This window comes from Nannospalax galili, unplaced genomic scaffold, assembly GCF_000622305.1.
Source record: "Nannospalax galili isolate Female #2095 unplaced genomic scaffold, S.galili_v1.0 scaffold161, whole genome shotgun sequence".
Taxonomy (NCBI): Eukaryota; Metazoa; Chordata; class Mammalia; order Rodentia; family Spalacidae; genus Nannospalax; species Nannospalax galili.
Window position 1 is genome coordinate 7,502,451 of NW_008348586.1, and position 23,259 is coordinate 7,525,709.

General features: G+C 39.2%; 1 protein-coding gene across 4 annotated transcripts in view; it reads right to left on the reverse strand.

The window, feature by feature from the left end:
* Positions 1-23,259, reverse strand: part of Sorcs1 (sortilin related VPS10 domain containing receptor 1) — a 561,958-nt gene that overhangs the window by 254,455 nt on the left and 284,244 nt on the right. For all 4 annotated transcript variants that reach the window (XM_008845715.3, XM_008845714.2, XM_008845713.3 and 1 more), the window contains exon 3: positions 3,172-3,271. In XM_008845715.3, coding sequence (XP_008843937.1) covers positions 3,172-3,271 — 100 coding nt within the window. The remainder of the gene's footprint in view (positions 1-3,171; positions 3,272-23,259) is intronic.

Below are 23,259 nucleotides of genomic sequence, written 5' to 3' on the forward strand. Positions count from 1 at the left end.
TGAATTCTGATAACTCTCTGTTTTCCTCTTCTTCTTCCTCCTTGTTTTTTAACATAAACCTTATTGACTGAAGAAAATATATTCACATTTTAAGATGTTGCACAGATACTGTCTCCTTGGTTCAAATATATCCATTTGGTTGAGTACATATTTCATGTTGATAAATTCTCTTCATAAACAGAAAAACCGTACACAAACACACAGTGTTGTCAACTTTATTGATTTTTCACCACTGTGAAGACCTTCACTGTCCTCCAATATGTCTTAAATCTACCAGCACATCAGAGAGTGACCCTGAAGGCCTCATCTATCTGCAGAGGCAAAGATGCCTTGGTGTAGGCTCACTCATAAACAGTATGATTTAAACAGCCGAGGACTACCTCTGTGTTTCTTAAGTGACAGGTCCAGAGAAAGCTGTTCCTTCACAGTCATGAACAGTGATTTTCCTTTTCTAGAAAAATTCAGCTCATCTAAATGCTCACTGCCAAATGCTCTGTATAAAACCTCGGAGTCACCGCAGGTTTCCCACGCAGCCTGCTCGGCAGAGTGGATTACATAGCAGGGCTCTTGGTATTTCCGCTCAGCCTTTATTGCATCTCCATAGCTCACCTGCAACTCAGAGTCACACTCCTCAAATGTGGATCCTACAATCAGTTTTTGTCTTGGAACCATCACCATATATGCCACAGCTATAGAAAACAGTCCTGTCACATCCAATATTCAGCATTGAATATTAAATCTCAATCTTTTCAAATAGCATCAATAAATAAAAACTTCCTGAAACAAGACAGTTCTAAGAGCCCTTCCAGATGTACATTCCTGTCTTGCCTATAATACTTTACAAATATAAATAATTTGTCTGAATTTAGGTGGAAGTAGATTCAAGTCAGGGACATTGATTTCTGAATCTTAATCCAGGAATCTTTCAATTAAGAATCATATAGCTTTTACTACTAAAGTATAAAAGAAAGAGAGAAAGGAAGAAGGGGGAGAGAGAGAGTGAGAGAATGCCCACATGCCATGTCATTCTTATGGAGGTCAGAGAACAGCTTGTGGAAGTCTGTTCTCCCCTTCCAACATGTGGGTCCTTGGCACCAATCGCCTTTGTCTATTGAATCATTTCTCAGGCCCTCATTTCTCTTTATGTTGCCATGCAAACCTCATTGCTGAGTGTACAGTTTGTTGGTGGTTCAATTAAATTTGTTAAAATGTGTACTAGAACTAAAATCAATAGAGATGATAGGAATCAATTTAAAGCCAGGAAACAACTAAATCTCATTATAAAACCAAAGCCTCTCAGTTCAGCTCCTCATCTCCAGCCTGTATACAGCAGATCAAAATTGGCTAGATATAATTAATGACGGCCCAGGAACTGATCAGTAAGGAATGTACAGAGTTTGGATCTCTTTCTGAGCTCTGCTGTGTGATACTGTGATCCTCAGCAAAATGCAGCTACACAGTTTTAAGTTAATTAAACTGAAATGAAATTTAAAATTCAGCTTATCAGTTGTATTAGCCATATTTAAAATACTCACCAGCCACATATATTTAGTATCTAGAGTATTAGATAGCTTAGATGAACATTCCGATCATCACAGAAAGTTCCCCTGGACGCTCCTATTTATAGAGGATGATCACTACTATGATTCCCAATAATTACATGGAGCAGGAGGAACAGGGTGACAAGAAAGGAGAAGAAAATGAAAACTCTGGTTAAGCCTGCAGTGCTCTGTGCCAAGCCCTTGCACTATCTAATTTCGTACAATCCTCAGAGCTGCCCTCCTGAGCAGGTGCTACCAGTATTTCCACTTTATGTTTGAGGATGCTGTGCTTGCGGAGATGAAGGAAATCACAATACTTAAGTGTTCAGAGATGAGCTCAGCTGGGTCTCTTCTTGAGCCATCAAAATGCAGAGTCTATGCGCATGTGTTAGGTTACATCTACTGAAGAGCTTGGTATGTTTAGAGCCAGAGGAAATATTGAACTATCTATGTATCAATGCTGCTCAATACTATATGTACATTGGAAACATATGAGTAGCTTTCTCAAGACATCTGAGCCCTGATTCAGAGAAACAGAGGTGGAACCATGATGATGCCTTTGGGGACCACCTAATGCTCTTGAGATGATAGAGTTGAGAATGACAGCAAGACAAAGTGCAGAACACACTCCAGCTCACTAAACAGCATCGAACTGCAACTCTGAAAAGTGAGCCTAGACAGAAGTGCTATCATGGTAACAGAACACAGTTTAGGACATACTAATGAGCAGAACTTCTTTGTTTCCTAATGGATACTATGAGTTCATGTAACGCATGGGATATTTGGGCTTTACATGTCAGGATGCAGAATGTGATGATACAAACTTGTAAAACAACTATGTGATATAACATTTCTCTGCCCTTGAGACATTTCTCATTTGTGGGTAAACATTTTTTTTCTCAGAACAGAGCCTTTCTGGTTTAGATCATCCCACTTAAGGGGAAATGGGGTAGAGGAGTGATGCCATAGAAAAACTATTATTATCAGGGGGGAAACATGAACTATATAGTTGCAATTGTGCCTGTGACTCTGAACTATTTATTTTCCATAAACCTCAGTTTTCTCTTCTATAAAATAAGGGTGGTTTGCATGATAATTCCAAAATCTGGTTGTACCTAAGATACATGTACCGCAGAGGTTAAAGTGCAACACCTCCATCCTGATGTTGGTGTACAGCCTAAACAAACCTTGGGAATTAAACTTCTTGAAATACTTGACTGCTGTAGCGGCAGGCATTCCTGGGAATTCTAGTTCATCTATACTGTCCATGTCAAGGGTAATGAAGCACATCAAATGAGCAGTCAGCTTTCTTTTGTCTTGTCAAGGTTTTTTCTAAGTCTTGGAACTGATTGACTAGTCAGAGTGTTTATAGGGCAGTCAGCAGCCTCCATTCAGTAGGGCATTAACCCTGACACTGTCTTCCTGAAATGATAGAAATACTCCTACCTCTTGCCTTCCTACATTCATAATAGTTAATTTGGAAATGAAGGGATGCTGGACATTTTGCCGCCTTAACACCCACCAACTCATCTTTACGCCTCTTATCCTAGCTTCGCTGTAATGGAATTTTAGGTAGCTGGAAAGGTTAGTCAACCAAGAGTCAGTAGCAAGCTGTATATCCATGTCTTACCTTACGCTTGTTGGTAGGGCACACATAGAGATAACTCAAAATTGTCTTCAACCCCACTTTATCATTCAGTTTCTCATAGGTTGTCCCATAATCGGTTGACCTGTAATGCAGAAGAAGCTTTAATGAGGACAGAAGTATACGTCATTCAGCTGCTTGTCAGTGTAATGCATGTTTTACACAGTAGAACAGCTCTCAGGAGGCTTCTAAATGATTCATGCAGTATATAATGATGCTTAATTATGTACACAGTAGCATCATGTGAGTGGTTAACATTTGCATTTAAATTGAATTGGTAAAAATTAAAACACCATCTCTCTACTGCTCCTTAAAGTACCCACTTTGCATAATGGATGAGATTAATTCAAAAAGATTAAGAGAAGAGGGTGTTCCTTGAATTGACCGGAAAAATAAAAAAGTTTTTAGTTAAATATGACATTTCTAAATTTTTGTTTTATATTTGGCACAGTGTAAAATAACGTTGTCTGGATTTGTCTACAAATTGTGTTTTCATTCATGAGTCACAGACTGTACAAAGCATTAGTTCCATCAAAGGTCATTTAGTTTCTGCCTATTATTTAAGAGCAAGAAAATGACTTTATAACAAGTGAAATTTCACAGCCTTCCTGATGGCCTTTTCTAGTACCTAACAGCCCAGAGTCACAAGGGCATCCCTTGCAGCTGAACCTACATCTTTCTTATAGACCCTTTATTGTTTTTTAACCACTGATATGTAAGCTATGAATTCAGATTAAATAATTGGGTTTAATAACCTTTTTAATGAAAGTTTACTTTGTATTCCAGAATTTTAATTCCATTACATCATCATAAAATAGAACAATGTAGCAGGGGCAATTATCTGTGTTTGAAGAAAGGGATTAAGAGAACCAAAATGATCTGTGCAAAGAAAACAGCTGAGAAACGGGCCAAAGAGAATTTGAACCCAGGTACTCTGGTCCTATGCTCCAGGTGGTTGTTATTTTTTTAAAAATTTAGATATATAATTTCCACTGAGCTCTTGTATCCTGCAAAGGAGGTACACAGTGAAATCCATTCTGCCAACCACAGTTGTGGAGATCCTAAAATATAGCAGACTTTGCTTAGTGTAGGACGCAGCACTAGAACCTTCCCAAGTATCTAACAACTTATACCCCTGACAGAAAAAAATTACTGAATAGTTATAATTGCTAGATGCAATAATCAAGAAACATACTAACAATATTTAGAAAATGAAGTTGTTTTAATCATAAAAATAACTGACTTAGTATTTATGCTGACACTTTACAAACTTCCATAGGACATAATAACTAAAACTAGAGACAGCTGTGTTTACAGCCTTACTCCATACATTAAGGTCCTACTCTGGGGGCTGGGAAGATGACTTGGTTAGTGAAATGCTTGCCACACAAGCAGGATGATATGAGTTTGAACCCCAGCACCCACGTAAAAGCTGAATACAGTGGTATGAGTTTCCGGCACTAGCACTGGGGGCAGGTAGAGGCACGGGTGGATCCTAAAAGCTTTCTGTCAAGCCAGTATAACCAAGATGTCCAGTTCAGGTTCAGTAAGAGACCCTGTCTCAGATAATTATGGAGGAGAGAGATAGAGTAAGACACCCAATGTCAATTTCTGATCTCCACATGCACACACATAGGTGTGCATAGCTGCAAACGCATGAGCACACACATGCATTCACAACATACATGTCATTGACTTCTGGCCTTCACATTCACATCCACACATGTAACTACCTCTCCTACCCCCCTACACACAAGAGTACACAGTGGACCATGCATTAGTTCAAGAAAATAGGATAGATGTATTCTTGGAATTAAGGATTTATTCTGACTTGATACTCAGGATATTTCATCTGAAAATGTATGCACAGATGGTATCAAAAAGTCAGTACTCTGTAGGGCTTAGATAACATTCCCGTAACATGAACATACAGGGCATTAAGCAAAATGAACTGTTAAAGGGGAAGTAGGAAGAATCTCATAAAATAGGAATGACCCTGTGTAAAGGAGATGCATAACTGGTGTGTCTGCCCACCACAATCATGCAGACACCCACTTGATAGCCAAGGATGCTGGGGCAGTGTTTCAGAATTCTTTCATAAACCACAGCAATACTTCTTTAAATCCTTCTCTCATGCAGATCCTCTTTTACCCTCAACATTTCCAGTGGATATGAGGAGATTCTCTGCTGCTTTCTAAGAAATATTTAAGATTCCTTCCCTCACTCAATCCATGCTTAATATTTTGTTTTTTCAAATCTTTCCCTAGCCATCCTGAACCAGAATTTTTTCTATCAGGATTTTCTTGTCCTCTAAATGTTATCAACTTTTCCATCTTCTTGCATTGTATACATTTCCCCCTACTTATTGTCTAAGCAATATTTCAAGAGCAAAAAAAATGCAGAATCTCTATGTGAATTGGTAAGAGGAAGAAGAGACACATCAATGTTAGTACATTAACATATTTCACCCAGTGACTAATAGAAACAGTAGGACTTCGTTAGAGATCAAAGAGTTGCTCAAAATTTCCAGTACAACACTGGAATAGGAGCATAGGAAGGTAGAGGCCAGTGTATGACAGGCAAAATGAAAACATTTTGTATAATTTCTGTACAAAATACAATGAAACATATTCTACAGCCGCATTTGATGACTGTTTTATAAAAATCTTCTGGCAAAGGGTTTTGTGTATGTATGTGTGTGTGTGTGTGTGTGTGTATGTATGTGTGTGTGTGTGTATGTGTAAAACTGTCATTCCAACATGACAAGGTATAATGGAGTGAATTCCTCAGATACATATTAGCAAAATATTTTTATAGTTTATGCTATTTTATTGGGCACATTTCCTTTATTACAATATCACTTCTTCCTGGACTCAGCCCTTTTAAGGAATCTGCTATTTTTTTGGACAATCTCTAACAACTTGATTACACACAGAATAAAAAGAGTACCAAAGTTCATTAAATTCCCATTGCCATTAGTGCAGATGGTCTAAATATTGTACTTATTGTAATAATAAATTGATAGACAAGGAAAAATGTATTCTTCTCACATACATAAACACATAGATTGGCAGTTGTGCAAGAGTGTATCACAAATAGAATACAAGTGCTGGTAGGCATCAAGGATTGAACTAACAATCAGCTGGAATATACTGTAACGGTGGCAGGATGGCACAGGAGTCAAATACTAAATGCTTGCAATCCAGCCGATAGTGCACTGTTCTTGGAACAGCTTCAGCTCCAGCCTTACCATCATGACCTCTTAGCTGGGCACACCCTGGTTTTCTTCACCATTTTGTAAACAAGAGATGAAGCAGAGGTCCTCGAGGAACTTGTTCTAGCAGCAAGTCTAATAGAGGGCTGTTTGGTCAGTGACTATGCCAAGCAGCTTGCATCCAAGTGAGAGAGACAGTGATTCTAGGTGATGTTGTACCCTGGAAGAAAAATGGGCACCCCTATGATTCACAGCACTCTTTCTCATAGCAACAACTTGTGGGAGTGGGACTGTCTTAAAAATATGGGCTTGGAATGATCCCAGCAGACAGATTGAGCAGCAAGGTGACTGTGATCCAATGCAATAGTTGTTAATTTTGCTGGTTTTTTTTTGTTGTTGTTGTTGTTGGTGGTGGTGGTAGTGGTGGTGAGTTTTGAGACAACATCTCCCTGTAGACCCATCTGTCCCGGAACTCCCTAAATAGACCAGGCTGGCCTGAATAACACAGAAATTCACCTGTCTTTACCACTCAATCGATTGCTGGCTTTAAAGGCATGCACCACCACGTCTTGCCTAGATTTTAAATTTTTAAATGTCACCTCTAAGAATGGGAAAGAGGGTTAATTCCCCCAAATCAAAATGTTTTCAAATTCTTGAGTATGAAAATTTAGTATTCCTTTACTTTAAATTTTTTCATTAATTGTATTATTCTAATACATACCAATGCTTTTACTTGTATTGTTCATGTAACATTTTTGAAACTCATTTGGTTGTAGAACACATTCTTGAGTGATATCAAATATTATTAGTGTTCTAAGCAACACATTTTTCAAAACATGGTATCACAGGGAAAAAAGTAAAATGATGACAGTGGGAATAACATCAAATGGCATAATGTGGACTAATGACCCTTAATTAACCCTAGTGAAACCATGTGCTCTTGTGTTTTGGGATCTGGATACCTGGTCTTATTTCCTAGGAACCTCAATTTGATACTCCACCCAAAAAGAATAAATGTGGGCATGCTTGAAAATTAACATATCCAAGAACTGAAAGACAAGTGTGCCACCTTCATAGAAAGCATTAGGACTGAGAAAAAAATGCTTCCTGATAAGATAAATGTAGATCCAAACTGGTACTTCCCCAATTGATGCTAGAGAAACCATTTTGAATAAAACCATTGTGGTGGAATCAAGTGGTAGCCTGACTCAAGGACACAGGTCCAGAGCACACATCTAGAGAGTTCCAGGGGCAATTCCAGCAGTACAGTTCTAGAGACAGACAGTTCCAAGAGATATTTGTTGGAATGAGTGTCCTCAGATTTTGGGCCCCCTCTTAAGAACTAAATTTAAGAGTCAGGCTTTTTGGTTCAGGTAATCGCAATGTTGGCATAGTAATGCCACAAATGATCATGAACTTGGTTTCCTAGGGAAAGGAGACATAAAAAACATTTTAAACAAATAAAATTTGTAAACAGAAATGCCAACTTGTATGACCTATACAGTGGATATAATTATAGAGTGAAAATCAAAACAAATGAAAAAACAAAAGAAAGTGTTTTTAAAATATGTATCATACATAAACAGATCTAAGATACGATATGCATAGCTTTGGATTCTCACCTTGTATCACTTTAAAAAATATTCTTAAGCAAGGATTTTTTTATCTGCAGGATTTCTTTTTGTTTTTTAAAGATTGGCCTATCTACAGATGAAAAGCATAACATCTGTCAACACCCATATTCTGCTAGAAGCTGAAATCGTAAGTAAAATCATTGCAGGAAAATAACTGTGCAAGTATTAAATAATAAAAGCTTGCCCCATTTGCTTTTGATCTTGAATTCTTACTCTGTCCTCCTACAAACAGATCTTAAATAATGACTTTTCAGACACTAGAAAGTATGTCTCTAAGTATTTAGTAAACATGGAGCTGAGATGAGTTGCTCTGAGAAAGAGAAACTACATCAGAGGCATCTGAGTTCCATTTGGAGAGCTTATGATTGCTTTGAGATATCAGTTTTCCACGTCTGTTAGAGAAAGGATCAAGTCTGGATATACTACCTTCAGTAAGATGTTTCAGAAATAAAATGATTGACTAGATTTCTGATATTATACTACATTATCAAATGCAATACTAAAGAAACATAATCATCTATAAACTGAATTAATTTCCAAAAGTATTTATAGAAATGGCAGGCACAGATGAGCAACCTCTAAATCATAGCATTCATTATTAATTTTATAAAGCATTTTCCTCAAGGACTTATGATATCATTTCCCTAACATTTACTAATACCCATAATGTGAACTCTCAAGGGCAACTTGAATCACTCAAAATTATTTTGGTTGAGTTTGATGACAAGACATTCATGAAAATATTAAGATGTCTTTAAATATGGCTGAATTTATTTTGTCACATTTTATGCTAGAATTTGAATCAAAGAGTTAATAGTTGCAACTGGAATATGGGAACTGAATATTCTACACTTTTGAATTTATTTAATACAGTATACACATACACACACAGAGGGAGAGGGAGAGAGAGGGAGAGGGACAGGGACAGGGACAGGGAGGGGGAGAGAGAGGGCAGAGAGGGGAGGAGGGGAGGGGAGGGAAGAGGAGAGGAGAGACTGCCTCCCTGACTGACCTAAAACTCACTATGAAGAACAGGTTGACCTTGAACTCATAGAGATTGCCCTGCCTTTGCCTACTGAATGCTAAAATAAAGACATGAGCCACTACCCCTAGCAGCTTTATATTTTTATGTGACTTCCATTGCAGAGAATACCATGCTGAGGAACTATAACATATAATGTAATAAAAAAATCAAACTTTGTTGAGAGCATACAGTGTGATCTATGTTCTTCACATGCAGGGTTTTATAGATGAACATAGAAATTAATCACATGTTACAAATAAAAGGGAATAGAAACTATAACCTAATGCTAAAGGGCCAAGAAGGTTCAAGTTCCACAGAGGTTGAGCCTCCACAGCCTGTAACTTTACCCCTTGTCACACTGCCTCTATCAAAAGCTATAGGAAATGGGGGCATTTAGACAATCCACTTCAGCATTTCTTAGCAAAGGAATAGGAACTGAAGTTACTTTCAGTACTACATGATGGCGAGTAAAGCCTGGCTTTACTTTACTTTCAGTACACCCACTGAAAACACAGAGAGAATCAATTTTAAGAAAACTACAGGCAGAAATTGCTGAAGAGATCTAGAAGGAGGGGGCATTTATGTTTCAGCTGCATGGGTCTTTCAGTTTGCACTCATTTTCTGATAGAATGTAGTTGGATCGTGCTTTTTGGATAGACAACATTTTCTACTTGATGTACACAGAATATTGGAATTTGAATTGGCTGTTGATAATTAACATCTTTATAATTGTTACTTTTTTGCTTTTTCCCTTGTTTTTTTGCTCATACTTCTGTTTTTCTTTTATGATTTTAATAGCGTTAAGTATGACTTTGTTTTTCTCCTTTAATAGTCTCTAAGTTATGTTTCTTCTCATTATTTTAAAGTATCAGTTGTAATATACATTTAAACACGACCCAAGTTCACTTCCAAATAACACCAATCTGATTCATAAGTAGTACAAATTCTGCATAATAGTATTGTCAATATCACTTAGCTTATATACAAGTAAACACAAATATATGTGAGCATCTATGATGAAATGCATAATTGCTGTTCTTGTTTGCAATAAATTGGTACGTTCAATTGATAAGAAAAGGAAAAAGAAAATAAATTGTCCTTTCAGTTGTTCATTCTCTGAGGCTCCTCTATTTTGTTGATCTAGACCTTGACCTATACCTGGCCTTCAAACCAGGTCTACAAAAATGGACAGATGATAGAAAGATAGATGATAGATAGAGATAGAGATAGAGAGATAGAGAGATGTATAATAGATAGACAGATGATAGCTATAGACCCTTCTTATGTGTTTCTGAGCAAGTCCTTACATCTCCTTCACTGTTTAAAGACTTGTCAGGGTGTAGAATTCTAAGTTATTGGTACTCTTCTTTCAGACCTTTAACTATTTCATATACTTGCTTCCTGCTTTCATGAATTTGAGGTTTCAGCTGTAATAATCTTTGCTTGTCTACAAGTAAGGAGTCCCCCTTTCCTGATTTTGGGCAAGATTTTTTCTTCATCTTTGTTTTTCTGAAGTTTGACTAGGATGTCAGGCAGATACAGTTTCTGCTTAACCATTAGCATCTTTGATTCTAAAATTTTACAGCTATGTTTTGATATCTGATAACTTGGAAAGTTCTCTAATAGTTTCCTCTGTCACTTCTATTGCTGTCTCTTTTTCTTCTTCTATTCCCATGCCACGTAGGCTGAATGTCAGTAGTTGCCCCATAGTTATTGGATATCCAGAGTTAGGAAACCACTGTGAGTTTTGCACTTTCAGGCTTACTTTTAATTTGGTTGTAAGTTTTTGAAGGTTTTAGTGAGAGATCTTCACGTTAGAGATTATTTCCTTAGCTGTGTCTAATAATGTCTATCAACAGTAATATTTATTCTGTCACAAGTTTTCTTTTGAATTTCTTACATTCTTATCTTTATGCTGACATTTATTACCTGTCCGTTCTAAAAGTAGACATCATAGTCGATTTTTTTCTGTTACATCACATGGAATATTAAACATTTATCTTCACTCTGTTGTTTTTGCTCCATTTAAAAAAATTATTATTTTTATTTTATATGTATGAGTGTATTGCCTGAATGTATGTGAGTGTACCAGTGTCATGCAATGCCTCAGAGGTCAGAAGAGGACTTGGGATTCCCCTGGAACTGGAGTTAAGGATGGTTCATAGCTGCCATGTGGGTGTTGGGAATTGAACCCAGGTCCTCTGCAAGATCAGTTAGTGCTCTTAAACTCTGAGCCAACTCTCTAGCCGCTTTTGTTTCATTTTTTTTAATCTCCTACTATGCTTCAGACAAACCTGAAGTATTGATTAAAGAAATGATAGTCAACAGGCCTCTAGCAAAGCAGTGATAATGTGGAAAAGGGTGAATATCTGCTAGGCTGTGATTAAGCCTGCACTTGCACCGTGAATTCGCTAGTGTGGCCTTGCTTTTTTCCATCCTTGGTGAAACACAAGACAAGAGCAAGCCAGTGTGTCTGTCTGACCCATGTTGACAGAGGCTCACAAATTTCCAGCAGGTAAGGCTCTTCTTAAATGGCTTTTCCTACAGACTAAGAGCAGATTACCAAAGCTGTTAAAAGTGTACAATGTGATATCTCACATGGCAGGGTCATTTTACTCATAAACTCATAGCAGCTGTGGTTGCCTGAACAAGATCTGCACAAGATCAAGCTAATCAAAATCGCAGCATGGATGGGGGAAGGGCTCACCAGACTTCACCTCTAGTCGAGGAACTACTGGCAAATTATGACTCCCAGGGGAGGAAGAATCTTTTTTTCTTCAAGATGTGTTCTGTAGTAGGTTGCCAGTGCTCCAGGAGATGACCCTAGACTCATGTGACATGGGCATCACTCATTGGAATCAATGGGCTATCAAAAGTAAAAACAGACATAAAGTTATCATGTTGGGAAGGTGGCACAGTGGAGGGAGGAATGTGTGGGAGGAATTGGAAAGGAGGAATAGGAGACATATATTATCTAAATGCATTTTATGCATGTATGACATTCTCAAAGAATAAATAAAAATATATTAAAAAGGAATGTCATAATAAAACCAGTAATATCTATACTAATATATATGCATGTATTCTAATAAAATGTTTAAAAGAGAAACTTCAAGACATAAGCAGCACAATTTCATGCAAATATTTAAAAGGGAAAAAGAGAACAAAATGTTCTGTCAAATTTTGAAAAATTCTCTTTCCTCTGCTTCCTGGAAACAGAGGATCTTTCTCTGACATTCACTGTGAGGAGATGCTAGAGTCCCTGAAGGCAAAACTCATGAAAGTATGAGCCCCGCACACTGGCCACTATCAGACTGGTCCACACTGAGTGTCCAGCAATTCTTCAAGGTCAGTTCCAGTTTCATAACTCATCACTGCTTCCTGTGGAACCTCTGCTTGTGGTTTGTGCTCTGGAAAACTGTGACTCCCCAGCCTGTCTGTCTGTCTCATTAATTTAAGGGACAATATTTGCCTCAGACCTCTGAATAATATCGGAAGAACTGGCTCCTCAGTTTGTTCAACTTGTTCTTGTTAGAAAGGGTAGACTACTAAGTGCTTGGAGGGCAGTGGACATGTCTCATTTGCCTCTAACTTCTCAGTCAGGTCAGTTCTGGCATATGTTCTTCCTCCATGTGAAGCAGGAATGATACATGGAGCTGAGTGGAGACACTGAAGCTAGGATGAGCAGAGCTGTTCCTTTAAAAAAAATATTAAATATCAGAATAGCCTGAACTTCCCACTACAGCCCCCAGAGAAGGAAGACACACACGGCAATATTGCCAAGGTCACGAGGCAAAGACCCAGGCTACAAAGTGAAGCCTGGGGACAGGAAGCATCTGGGCATTACTCAAATCGCTACCAAAGAGATGCCCAGAAAGTAGAACTGTGCTCACCTCTAAATCATGCAGCTGTGGCATCTATGTTTTGTTTCTTCCTGAAATCATTAAGGACAGCCACTTTCATTACTCTTTGTGCATTTGGTGGCATAAAAATAGCTTGCAAAGCCAAAGGCTCATTGGCTGCCTTGCAGATTCTGCTTCTTAATAACTTAGGATGCATGAGGTTAAAGCAGTGAGAATAATTTAGGGTTTGGAAAATGTTTGCAAGTGAGTCGACATTTAAATAACTTCATTATCATTCATTGACAGATTTTTTTAACCTGTCAGTGCAATTGATATTTCTATTACCATGTTATAACAAACCCCTGCACATTTTAAATACAGTCACCAGATTCCATTAGTCTACCCACTGTCAAGAAAATATCTCTGAATCCATTTTTCATAATACCTCAAGAATATAATAGGCAATCTACATCAAATGATGACGTGGAGCTGAAGGAAATTGTCTCCTGCTTTCTAAGGATTCTGCCCCGAAATACAGTTGCTGTCAGCCTAAACGTATAATTTAAATGTTCTGTGCAGACGTTATGGTGCGTTCTGAGCTGAACAAATTTCCTTCTGTTTCTTGGACTCACTAATCTTCTGAGATAACTTGCAGAATCAGATCAGGGGCTAAATACGGATTTAAAGGGACATTATGTAAATTTGATATTAAGATATTCCTGCTCCACTCTATTTTATAGAAATAGCAATAGTCAAAAGCATTTTAGCTTTTGTTTTCTAGAATTTTTAAAAGATATATACATGTATGCATATGTATATTTATGTATGTATGTGTGTCTGTATGCCTGTGTGTATGATGTGTGCAGGTGTCCATGGAGACCAGAAGTGGATGTTCCTAGATCTGGAGTTAAAGGCAGTTGTGAGCTGCCTGATTTGGGTGCTGGGATCCGAACTAGGTTCTTTGGAAGGGCCGTAGGCGCTCTTAACTGTTGAGCCATTTTTCCAGCCCCAGGCTTTTTTTTATTTGCTTTTGAAAACTATTTTATTATTTTTATTTTATTGCCTGCATTATGTAAGTGCACCCATGTCATGCAGTGACTGCAGAGATCAGAAGAGAGCATTGGATCCTCTAGAACTGGAGTTATTGATGGTTGTTAGCCACCATTTGGGTGCTGAGAATCGAACCCAGGTCCTCTACAAGAGCAGCCAGTGCTCTTAACCACTGAGCCACCTCTCCAGTCCCAGGCTTTTGCTTTTTAAAAGAAAAGAATAAGTATTCATACATTAATAAGTTGTGAGACGTTCTCATCTTCCTGGGTGGATCTTCATGCTGTGCTCTTGATGTGTCTAATAATTCAGAGTAGATGAGACAAGACACCTGAATGCATTTGATTGGAAGGTTGAATGCATATTGCTCAGAGGGAAATGTGGCCCCATAGTATACAATATAATACTGCAGCACTTTTTCTGCTGTGGTTTAAATTTGCCAGTAATGTGGACGGTATTAAAGGAAAGAGTTGCTCTTGTCTGCCATATTTCACACTTAGTATTTTTTTGAATGGAAAAAAAATCACCAATATTCCAATATTTCCACTGGGAGCTGTGTATTTGACTATATTGGCAGAGAGAGAGAGAGAGAGAGAGAGAGAGAGAGAGAGAGAAACTGAAACAGAGGTCTACTGTTCAGTATTTTAGAAGAAATAGAAGCATCATTTTAAGATTTATTTTTTAATCCTTAAAAGTAGTATATGTGTGTGCATATGTGTGTGAGGCTGTGCATTTGTGAGTGCAGGCAATCATGGAGCACCAAAGAGGATTTGGATCCCTTGGAACTGGAGTTACCAGTAGTTGTGGTGAGATGGGTGTTGGGAAATGTACACAGGTCTTCTGGAAGAGCAGTATGTGCTCCTAACCATTGAGACATCTTGCCAGCACAATAGAAGTATTATCCTTGGGGGCTGGGGAGATGGTTCAGTGGATAAGAGCACTTGCTACTCTTGCAGAGGACCTGGGTGTGATTCCCAGGACCCACATGGTGACTAACAACCATTCAGAACTCTAGTTCCATGGGATTTAACGGCCTCTTCTGACATCCACTGGTATTGCGTGACTTGGCTGCACTTGCATACATGCAGGTAATACATGCACACACACAAAATAAAAATAATAAATAAAATAGTAAATAAAGGAAATACAATTCTTAACTAGGTTGATGTCCAAGACTTCTTTCTTGCATACATTCACAGACACATGTGCATATACATACACCCGGAGGGATGTGTGTTACACTGTCTCCTATATGGGCCCTTTTTTGTTTCCATTTTGATTTCCATCTCCCAGGCTAGGCAAGTTTCTGCTTAAATAGAACTTTCTGTATTGATCTAGATAAATTTACTCCTGATTTCTTTTCATAGGCGCAGCCTCTCTCACAAGTCAGTGTCCTTAGGAGTGTGACACCCACTGCTAAGCAAGCTGATACCACTGCAGAGGGCAGAGGACCTGTATTCCTTCTCACCTTTGGGGATTCCACTTCACAGTCACCTTCCCTGTGATGCTTCTGCTGACCCTGACAAGGAGCCCGTGTCCTTTGTTCTTCTAGTATACTTTAGATTCTTCCTCATTGTGCTGTCACAGTATTCGTGGTTGTCTGTAATACACTCCATTCTGTGAACTCAGGCTAGTCCATGCGTAAGCATTCACCCTTCCATCACAATTCATTTTAGACTTTGGAGCTGGACTCATATGTCTTTTCCTTCATCAAACTATATTACAACTCTCTGCTATACAGGATGACATTCTCCTTTGGAAATCACATTGACTCTTTATACCTACCTTCCTTCCTTCCTTCCTTCCTTCCTTTTTCCTCCTCCCTCCCTCCCTCCCTCCATCTCTCCCTTCCTTCCTTCCTTCCTTCCTTCCTTCCTTCCTTCCTTCCTTCCTTCCTTCCTCCCTCCCTCCCTCCCTCCCTTCTTTCCTTCCCTTCCTTCCTTCCTTCCTTTCTTTTGTTTTACTTTTACTTTTTTTTTCTTAGAGAGTGCTTCCCTGTAGCCCCACCTGGCTTGGAACTCATTACGTAGACCAGGCTGGTCTCCTTTGCCTCCTGAGTGCTGGGATTAACAGCGTGTGCCATCATGCCTGGCTCTTATTGCCTTTCTAGTCTGCTACTTATTCCATATGCATCCTTACTTTTCTGTTTCTGTCTCTACTCGTGCAGCTGCTTCTTCCAAACTGAAAGTTGCTCCAACAATGTTGCTGAACTGAGTGGAACAAACTACCCTGAAAAGCTCTCTATCACTAGAAAATTCAATTAGAGAAAATTTTTATTTAATGTTTGCATTGGGAGGAGATAGGGTAGGGAGAAAGAAACTTCAGTGCTTCTTGTTGAATTTGCACCAGGTAGGATAACTGTGAGATATAAAACCACAGGAATTAGGGACTCATTAAGGAAGAATACCTGCACTACGTATGTGAAGTGTAGTATATACTACATTATATAAAAGTATAATGCTGGGAGGCTGCAGAGATAGCTTACCAGTAAAGTGCTTGTCTGGAAAGCATAAGGATCTTAGTAGGATCTTCAGAACCCATGTAAAGCTCTCAGGTATGATAGTATGTGACTGTAATTCCAGTGCTTGGGAATTAAGAGACAAGGAGCTCGCTCAGGCTTTCTGGTCAGCCAGCCTTGCCTATTTTGCAGGCTCCAAACTACTGAGGGACCATGTCTCAACAAACAAGGTAGACAGTGTTCCCTAAATAATGACACCTGAAGTTGACCTCTGGCCTCTACAATCATACGAGACACATGAGAATGTACTTGCATACACACACACACACGATTCAGCTACACTGGAAAAAGTAACTTTAATAGTGAGGGACATAATCTTTTAACCTGTGTTCTGTCATATGATACGTGTCTGAGTTCCAGGCATTTCTGAGCCAACTAGGAATACCCATTGCCACACTGAGGTGAACTCTTCATAGGATCTGTCATTCACCCTACACAATTTTCTAGATAGATCATTCTCAGTAATAGTGAGCATGTGTTGTGTATTTAACACCATAATCTGTGTTGTGTACTTTGCACGTATTACCCTTGTATATCACTACAATATCCTGGGAGTTAAGCAGTGATAAGATCCTTACTTTACAGTTGGAGAGACTCAAACGACAAGAGAGCTAACTTGCCCAGTTTCACAGAATCAATGGGAGTAGACTGCATTCAGGTCCTGCCAGGTAGACAACAGAATGATATACTTGATGTACAGGCTTAGTGGTTCATCCTTTCAGGTAACATAGTGCTCACAGGATGACAGAACAGAGTCTGAGAAAACAGGGAATTTCCAAGTGCTGCTCACAGGACTGCCTACTTACCAAACTTTAAAGAATTGTAATTGCAATGCCTGCCGATTATCATGGTGACAAAATTTTATTAAATTCCTATTCCTAGTTGAAAATTGAATAAACTGTGACTCTGAATGTTTTAATAGAAACAGATGTTATTGGAGATTTCCCCTCTAGCTTTAAACATTGCACAGTGCCAGGCTGAAACATACATATGTACATATATATGTATGTACCTTTGTCTTCAGACTTGCTGTGAAACAAATGTGACCACATAACTACATGTGGTCAGGTTGTACTTCTGCCAACATGCTTCCCTCTCTTCACACATGTCACCCAGCTGGTTGAAGGAGCAATGTGATTGCCCTGTACGGGTGCTGGATAAGCTTGTCCTCCAAATGGCAAGCCAGACTAGCAAGCATTGGATTCTCTGTAGGAGGGGAGGGGCAGATAGAGACAGTCAACCCTCCAACCAATCAGTCAGCCTTAACTGCATGAGGGGAGGGACTAAGGATAGGGATAGGGGAAGCCAGACAGAGGAAAAGCACTTGGCCATCTTGGAACACCAGCAGCAAGTTAGGAAGCTGCTGCTGGAATGTAGGGAAAAAAGCCCAAGGGTACCCACAGCTCTGTAAGTACCCCTCACCACCATCATATGCTCTATTAGCAAGCTCAGTAAATACTTTTGTTCCCTAAACTGTAGTTTGGAGGACTATTGTCTTGGTTTGTCCACCATGCACACCTCCCAGCAGTAAATTTAACTTACAATGAGGAATATTCAACAAGTACTTGCCAAATGAAACCAGTATTTTTTGACCCCCACCCCCAGTCTCAATGTATACATTCAAAAATTGTGAAAAATATGAATTCTGGATGGACATACAGCTAAACGTTTAGCAGTAATGGTGGAATGTAATTGGTGCCCTAGTACTAAACTGATTCAGGCAGGCTCATTTGTATAGTCTCTTCTCCACGGCCTAAGGTCAACATGTTAGGTTGTTTTGGTTTTGGTTTCCTTTGTATAAATTGGCTCCTCAGTTTCACAGCATGGAGACCTAACTGAGTTTATACTTTTCTTGGGGCTTCAAAAAGTTGAGGCAAAAAATGAATGAATGATTTCAGAATCTGTAATTGGAAAGGAGTAGTCCAAGATAATCTATAGCCTTGACACTGACATGCCACTATCAATGATAGTTTTAAGGAACTTGATGTTTATAGTAAATTCTACAATAGTCTTCAGAAAATCTGAGGTTACAGATAAATATCATTCCAAAGACATTGAAGACAGCCGAGGGCTGGCACGTCAAGCAGAGCAGTTCATATGCTCTGCTGCATCCTCTCTGTTTCTCTTTTTTAAAGAGTGATATGACTGACACTGATTAAAAACAGGTTTGCTTATTAGAACATACTATTCCATTGCCTTTAACATCACCATCTTTCCTTCACTTATTACTTTGAAAAGAGCTTTAAAATACTAGACTGTTAGCACTTCACTGATATTTGAGAACTCGTCTTACCTCTGCTTGAATTTTCCCTAGTGGTAAAAGGAGTCAAAGCCAAAGTCTAACCAAGTGTACACAGAATTATCTTCACTAAAACATCTGTTTCTCACCCCCAACCTACCCACTGTGCATTGGTTTACTTCTATTAGTAATTATTTCACACAATTTTTTGGATGAATAAAATAACAGGATAAGCCTACATTCTGATTCTTCAGAAGCATTTGCCATTTAAATTGGAGTAAAACCAAGCATTTAATTGAGAACCAAAACATGAAAAGAGCCCAGGCTTTCCCATGTTTTCATGTCAAGATATTTCCAAGAAGCAGAGATTATCAAACATGCAAAAGTATATTCATATCATCAAAGAGAAACATTTTACAAAATCTAAACATCTCAGAATCCACTGATGCTATACAAACAGCAGGTGACACTATGAATAAAAATGGAAAACTCCCATACACAAACACATGCAAAAACAGGAGACCTAGAAATAGAGGTCTGTCTTATTACATTTCAGAACCAAATCAAGCTGAAAATTTTAATCAGATATGGGAAAAGGTAAGAAATAGGCATGGTCATTAATCAATATATCACAATTAAAAATATGTGTAATGCTTAAAGAATGGACTTCAGGTTCTGTAACAGAATAAATTTTGAAACCCAGATATACTTCAATCATTGATCTTTAGTGCTGCAGGTTGGCAAAATGCGAATATAACCAAAGTACAAGGAAAATATGGATCGTGCAGTTGACAGGGCCTGGAGGTGTGCCATGTCCCCTTACTTGACAGCACACTGTCCAAGCAGAGCAGTGGCCACAATCAACCATGAGCATGGCCAGGCCCACTGCCATAGATTCCTAATTTAAAATATGAAAATTAGAAAAAAATTATTTCAGGAAAAGCTCCTATAAGACTATCTACAAAATATACTGTGGATTTTTCTTTTTATTTGTTTCTTATAGATTTAGTTTATTTATTTGTTATTTATTTATTTATTTATTTATTGTTTGTTTGTTTGTATATGTCTGTCTGTCTGACTGTCTGTCTGCAGAGACCAGAAGAGGACACTGGATATAGGGGGGTTGTGAGCCACCCAGCATTAGTGCTGGGTCTGAACTTACGGCCTCTGGAAGAGCAGCAGGTACTCTGACAACTGAGTCATCTCCCACCACTATCCTGGATTCTTTTTCGTTCTTTTTTTTTTTATTTTTTGTGTGTTTATTTCATACAGAACATCTCATACAATCTTAATCATCTTTATACCCCCATCCCCACTGGCACCCTCCTATAACACCCCCACTCCCTGACACACACACTGGAGCCCATATACTCTGTCACCTCCATTACTGCCCATTGTGTTGTCAGTGTCCCCAGCTGTTCCCCAGTGCAAGTCCACCCACTGAGTCTGGTCAACCTATCTAGAGTCCCTTGTTTTAGGAAGATCAGCTCTTCTTTATCTAGCAGCAATCAGTTGCCAGCATTCCTTTAGATAAGGTTGTGGTCTGCTGTTCATTATCCCAGTTCTATGCTGGGTTACTGTCTGCCTGAGTTTGCATTGGAATTGTATATGCTGACACCATTGCCATAGAATCATATGAGCAGGTTCCCAGGAGTCTGTAGGACTCTGTTTCCATATGGTCATGCCCAACCTCCCTGGTTCTTACAGTCTCTCTGCTCCCTCTTCCACAATGGTCCCTGAGCCTTAGGTGGATGAAGTTTAATAAAGAGGTCCTATCCGAGGACCATTATTGAGCAGGCTCTTGATCTCTATACTTTGACCATTTGTGACCTTTTATGTTCCTGGCCCACCGCTGCATGAGGGAACTTCATTGTTGAGAACTGATTCCTTAGTGTCCTCTTCTGTGTTCCATGAGCCTTAGGTGTAGAGGTTGCATTGCAGATGTGTCCCTTGGGCCTGGGCAGTTCATAGACAATGTCCATGTGTGACCAGTTGTGGTACTTGGTATTAGTCTCTAACTGGTGCAAAATGAGCTTCTTTGATGAGTGGTGACTGGGATGTTTGTCTGTAAATATACAGATACATATTTTGCACATAGTAAGAAATCACATTAGTTAGCGATGTGAGAGTTTGGTGTTTTCTCTAAGATTTATGACACTCTGGCCATGTGTATTAGGTTATATTACAGTACCATACTTCAGTTTCCTCCCTTTGAGGAGGCTTTTAGTCAAATTAGGTAGCTGTTGATTGCCCCAAGATAAAAGTGCCAGTACTGTACTAATGGCATATGCTGTGCTGGCCACTGATGTGGTTATATGGTCTTGGAGCTGGTGCTGGATCATCTAATGATGTTTTCCCTTGTCACCTTCATAGTGCTTTCCAAAGCTATGAGCGCTCGCCTTCAGGGAAGTGGCTTTAGGGCAGTTGCAGCTCTATTGCTCCAAATCTTGTGTCTGATGTATGTTCTGCCTTTGGCAGTAGAATCTTACCTTTAAGTTCTGGGAGGTCATCAAGGGCTGTGGCAATAGCCTGAGTAATTTTGGGAGTCTCTTGGACCAACAACTCAAAAGGAAGGTATCTCCTGTCTGACATTGTTTTTTGTTATGTAGCCTTTAGCTATACACATGGACTCATGTAGAGATAATGTATGTATAAGTTGTCAGTAGGTTATTGGACTAATATGGTTCTATTTGGTTTTTAAAACTAACTAGGCATTATATATCTCTCTCACTGTCTAACACTTCCACCATGTTTTCCTTATTTAAAGTGCCCCATTTTTTCCCATTTGTCCCTTGATAATACCCTTCTCCTATGGTCCCACCTCTCTTGAGCTCTTTCTTTCCATTTATCCCCAAAGTTCTGTGTATAACCTTCTGTGCTGGATAGCTTTAGTGTCAACTTGACACACCTTGGTTGAGGGAGCCTCAATTGGGGAATTGCCTCCATTGGACTGGCCTATGGCCATGTCTGTGGGGCATTTTCTTGATTGTTGAGTGATGTGGGAGGGCCCAGCCCACTGTGGGTAGTGCCACCCATGGGCAGGTGGGCCTGTGTTGGATAAGAGAGCGAGCTGAGCAGAAGCCAGAGGAGCAAGCCAGTAAGCAGTGTTACTCCATGGCCTGTGCTCCAGCTCCTGCCTCCAGGTTCCTGCCCTGAGTTCCTACCTTGGGCTCCCTGATGACCTTGGAGATATAAGCCGAATAAACCCTTTCCTCCCCAAGTTGGAAGTTTGTCAGAGTGTTTTGTCACAGCAATGAAGAAACAAACTAGGATACCTTCCCTCCCTCCTCCCATTTAAATAACCCCAGTTTTATCCATATTTCCCTTAGTAACACCTGTTTCCTGCTGTTCTTCTGGCCTCAGGATGAGCACACTATACAGTGATGCACTCATGCTCTTCTTTGACTGGTTCCTTCTAGAGCACCAGAAGACCTGGAAGAGTTGCTAGCACGTGCTATGGAATGTTCACCAAGACAAGACTGGTTCTTCACAATCTGGCACACATGCAATCTCTTTGGAGTTGAGTGTTAGAGATACATGTACCAATGTAGGGAAACGGTTCCTTGATGCATCCACTCAACAATCACCCATGGAACATCCCCCAAGTTCCCAGCTTTGAACTGGCAATGACAATTAAACACACAGAAGAAAAGCATATAATTGGTGCCCTTATGGAGCGTAAATTCTACTCAAAACAGACAATAAACACATGAAGAAATGCTTTTCAGGGGATGGTAAATACAAAGGAAAAAGAAACAGACCTCAGACTGTCCTACTTTATTGAGAACAATAAAAGAAGCTATCTGATTAGACATTTGTATATAAACATGACGAACAAGCATGTCCCAGGTACATAAGTTAAATTAGAGTGTGTCAGGCTGAAGGACAGCAAGTTCAAGGATACCACTACAGATCCATGCACAGGATACACGGCATGATAAGGAGATGAGCACGTCTATAACAAAGGCTGAAAGGAGAGACATGCCACACAGATGCCATCACCAAGATAAACATGCTTTGACACACTGAAAAGTGTCTCTATGAAGTCACAGGAATGTTCTGAGAACAGGAAAAACATGATCATGCTAAGGATATAACAGGGGGGGTTGTGGACTTACACTTTGGAATTTATTGTCACTATCTGCGGGAACAGTTATAATATCTGTTCCATAAAGAGTGTTGAAAGGGCTAACTAAGGTTACTTCCTAGGATGCCATAAGCCTGTAGTCAGCATGTATACTGCTACTCCTGCCTTTGAAGCATCTAACTCAAAACAATCTGCCTCCAGAAAATACAGGCAGATGATCAACTTAAAGGATCAAAATCAACATCATATAGAACATAGATAGATCATTGACCAGGATCTAACTTGTGATCTTAAACCTGAAACTAAGAAACAAACACATAGAAAAATATGAACATAAAATGAAGATGTATTGAGATTTCTTAAAGTTGAGATAACTTCCCTCAGACAGTACTAAAGAATATTTATCAAACATATTAATAAAAGCAGGGAGGGCCTATGTAATTTGTATGCTGGGCATGATTATGAAAA